The 4,265-nt window shown below is 40.1% G+C and overlaps 1 protein-coding gene across 1 annotated transcript; it reads left to right on the top strand.

Annotated features, from left to right (window-relative positions):
- Window positions 1-200: 200 nt before the first annotated feature.
- Window positions 201-1,130, top strand: LOC127197989 (olfactory receptor 151). Its single transcript, XM_051155794.1, has one exon. The coding sequence runs from the start codon at window positions 201-203 to the stop codon at window positions 1,128-1,130; it is 930 nt and encodes a 309-aa protein (XP_051011751.1).
- Window positions 1,131-4,265: the final 3,135 nt, after the last annotated feature.

Genomic DNA, 4,265 nt, shown 5'->3' with positions numbered 1-4,265 from the left:
AAAGCTTTCAGCATCAAGATCGCTGAACATCTGGGTCTGGTTCTGACAGCAAAGTGCAGCAGTGTGGAGAATACGCACCTGCCATTACCAGGCTAGCTCTGCAAGTGTCAAATGCAGAAATCCAGCTGCTCCAAGCAGGACAAGGTCAGCCATTCTCAAGCTCTTTCTCTCCCTCCCCACAGGATTCCCACCCACACACAATGGCTGCAGAAAACCACTCCACAGTGACAGACTTCATCCTCGGGGGGCTAACTAACAGGCCAGACCTCCAGATGCCCCTCTTCCTCCTCTTCCTGGGCATCTATCTGGTCACCATGGTGGGGAACCTGGGCATGATCACCTTGATTGGACTCAGCACACAGCTTCACACCCCCATGTACTTCTTCCTCAGCAACCTGTCACTTGTGGACCTCTGCTACTCCTCTGTCATTACCCCCAAAATGCTTGTCAACTTTGTGTCACAAAGAAACCTCATCTCCTATGTGGGGTGCATGTTCCAGCTCTACTTCTTCCTCGTTTTCGTCATTGCCGAGTGCTACATGCTCACTGTGATGGCCTATGACCGCTATGTGGCCATCTGCCACCCCTTGCTTTACAACATTATCATGTCTCCTGCCCTCTGCTCCCTGCTCGTGGCTTTTGTCTATGCCATGGGACTCATTGGCTCAACCATAGAGACTGGCCTCATGCTGAAATTACACTATTGTGAGGACCTCATCAGGCACTATTTCTGTGAGATCCTCCCCCTCATGAAGCTCTCCTGCTCTAGTCCCTATGATGTGGAGATGGTTGTCTTCTTTTTAGCTGGCTTCAACATTGTAGTCACCAGCTTAACAGTACTCGTTTCCTATGCGTTCATCCTCTCCAGCATCCTCCGCATCAGCTCCACTGAGGGCAGGTCCAAAGCCTTCAGCACCTGCAGCTCCCACTTGGCAGCTGTGGGCATGTTCTATGGATCCACCGCATTCATGTACTTAAAGCCTTCCACAGCTAGCTCCCTGGCCCAGGAGAATGTAGCTTCTGTGTTCTACACCACAGTGATCCCCATGCTCAACCCCCTGATCTACAGCCTGAGAAACAAGGAGGTGAAGGCTGCACTGGACAGAACACTGAAGAGAAAATTCTTTTGATGTAAGTTGACATTTCTCTATGTAAGGGTAAGTGCTTATACACAGCTGTATAATAGCCTCGGTACACCTACCCAACTATGAACAGGAAACAGTCACTTCCTTCTGTGGTCGAATTTGTTTCTTCTACTTATTTCTTCCTTTTCTCTGCATCTACCTCTCATTTCCATTTGTTGATTTTAAGGTCATTTTTCTTTCATTCAAGATTCACTACTTCCTTTCTGAATCCTTTGTTTTAACAGTTACTGTTTTCCTGTAACTTAAACTAAACATCACATTACACATTGAGAGTCATTCGTGGTCTTATTACTATCAATGTGAAAATATTAATTCAGTTCTGACATTTTTTCAGATAAGATTACATACATCTGAGTGATCAGTTTTAAAAATAATGAAGAAGCTATGCATAGTCCCTTTCTCATCAGAATGCTTCCTCTTTCATCTTCTCTTAAATTATTTTTCCCCATGAATATCAGCATGACATTTTGTGTTATGTCCTTAGCAACTGTTATGGTTGCTATGTGCTGAGAACAGTTGTTGGGGCTTTGAAGACATGATCAGGGCTCTGCCTTCATGAACAAACTAATCGTGATAGATGCTCATGACAGAAAGATGCATCAGGATGCCTACTAAATCTGAAAAACCCAAATTTCCTAACAAGTATCCCATGCCAAAATCAGCAGGCTGAGTGTAGGCGAGCAGCTACCGCTGAAAGAAGGGCCACATGCTCTAATAGTGAAAGAACAGGAAGAATTTAGACTTTCCTAATAGAAAAGTGCAGGAGTTGTGGTAAGAACTGCAAGGACCACAGCAGTGCTAGCATTGTGAAGTCTCCATAAATAAAACCCAATCAGCACAACAGCAACAGTGGGGGAAATGGGCAGAAGGACACAAAGCCAGGAGAGCCCAGGTGCTGAGATGTCATGAACATTTCACAGACATTAGACAAGCACTTCTATAGGTAGGGTTTAAAATAGTAGTTTCATATAGAACTTAACAACGACAAAAAAAATCATCAAGATGAAATTCCATTTAAAACACTTATAGGAAAGCAGAATGTTCTTCGTACAAGACACATAAAGAAGACACAAGAATGCATACAAATGACTCTCATAACATTATTTTTAAATGATCTATAATATATTATGAAACCAATACAACTCAGGAAGGGGCCAGGAAACCTTGAATTAGAAAATTACAAGGCAAACAATAGAATTCAGGAAATGCTTAAAGACTACAAGAAAATTTATTTTAGCCACAAAGATTAAACAAGAAGTTAACAGAAAATAAACAAAGCATGTGTGTTAGGAGAAGTAGAAAGTGGGAAGTAGAAAAACAAAAAACTAAAAATGAAATGAATAGATTTTTGTGGTAAGACAGTATATTCAGAAACTGTGCAAAGGAGAATGAATTAAAGTAAGAGCCTCGGTAAAGATATCCAAACAAACAAAACAGAACACACGATGAAAGATAAAACCAGCAAGCATGTATATGTATGTATGTATGTATATATATATATATATATATGTATATATATACACACACACACAAATATACTTATATCTATACATATATGTATACCTCCTGTATGTATTTATATAGATATTTGCATGCATACTGTAGGAACATGGTCAAAAGAATGAATGACCCATGGAAAACAACGCTTGGGGCATTGTGAGAGAGATGTCAGGAAAAAAGGCAGAGGGCCTGGTATCTCTAATGTGTTTTGTTCTTGAATTGTTCTTGGACATGATTCTGTGCCTCCTGTGTGAAGCATTTACATTAAATTTATAAGACCTTTTTACTTTTGTTGAATGTCAGGCCACAGCTCTAGAACTCAATCTGGTCAGTGCACCCTGAATTTGGAGGCCTTCTCTCTGGCGTTTGTGCCTTCCCAGATATAGTCTATAGTACATGACAGGCATTTGTGTTAAAAATTGATCTGTCCTGAGAAAGTTCTGGGAAAGGGCAGTGCTGTTAATATTTAGTATGTGCTTCCTGGTGTTTATTTACATGTTTTTCTGGCCATGTTTTTCTGAACTCAAACAACCTCCCTTATATCATTGCTTTCTTTGTTACATCCATGTATAAAAGTACACTGAAACTAAAGTAAGATTGTGTACAGTGTTAGACTGTAGCCTGCCTCATTCTTTCAGGTCTGCACAGGTTGGCTGAAAAGCATACATATACATACATGCTCTAATAGTAGTGACAGAAGGAAAAAGAAGATAACAAACAAAAACAAAAACAAGAAAAAAATCATACATCACATCTAAGAAAATTACCCCTAAAAATTAATAACAAAATATATTGGGCATTTTAGGGGAGGAAAACAGTGATGATTTGAGAACTCTGTAGTCCTAAATTTCCCAATTCTGTCTGAAAAGAATGATGACTCCAGAGGCACTCATACAGTCTAGAAACTACTTTGTGGTTTTGAACAATAATTTTCTTGCTAAAGAAAGCAAATTTCTAAAGAAGACTGTAGATCTGTAGTGAAAAGCATAAGATATGAATCAGAACATCCTTCATATCAGACAATGAAAAAGTATTAGAAACTGATAGCACTGGGTCAAAGAGAGCCCCAAGGGGCTGCAGAGAAGGTCCAACGGTTATGAGTGTATACTGTTCTTGCAAAGGACCTGAATTCCTTACTCAGCCCCCATTTTGGGTGGCTCAAAACAGCCTACCCCTCCAGTTCCATGGCATCTAACGCCCTCTGCTCTACTCTACAGACGCTGCACTCATATATGCACATTCCCACACAATCAACATCTGCAGTTAAGAAGCCAAAGATGAATGCTGAGCTGGCTGCCTTGTTTTCCTCTTTTTATTTAGCCTCAAACTCCAGTTCAATCTCAGGGATCACAATGGGATCAAAAATAGGTTTTTACGCTTCACAATCTCATGGATCACATTGAGATCAAATATCCTGCAACAATTCCCCCTTTTTGTCTAAATAAAAGATATTTTCTCTAACATCAATAAAAGATATACCAACTGGTAAAATAATGCATTCATACATTCTAGTTTATAGGATTTGCCAACCTTGAAGAAAGTATTCCTTGAAGAAAGAGATATCCCTAAGTCCAACCTTGTTTTCTCTCTAAATAAGACAAATAACTTATAACTAATTCC

This window comes from Acomys russatus, chromosome 14, assembly GCF_903995435.1.
Source record: "Acomys russatus chromosome 14, mAcoRus1.1, whole genome shotgun sequence".
Lineage (NCBI taxonomy): Eukaryota > Metazoa > Chordata > Mammalia > Rodentia > Muridae > Acomys > Acomys russatus.
The sequence above is the reverse complement of the archived record's forward strand: the minus strand, read 5'-3'. Positions and strand labels throughout refer to the sequence as shown.

Bases quoted from the DNA above. Each gene is read 5' to 3' on its own strand.
- LOC127197989 (XM_051155794.1), top strand. From the start codon at position 201: ATGGCTGCAGAAAACCACTCCACAGTGACAGACTTCATCCTCGGGGGG.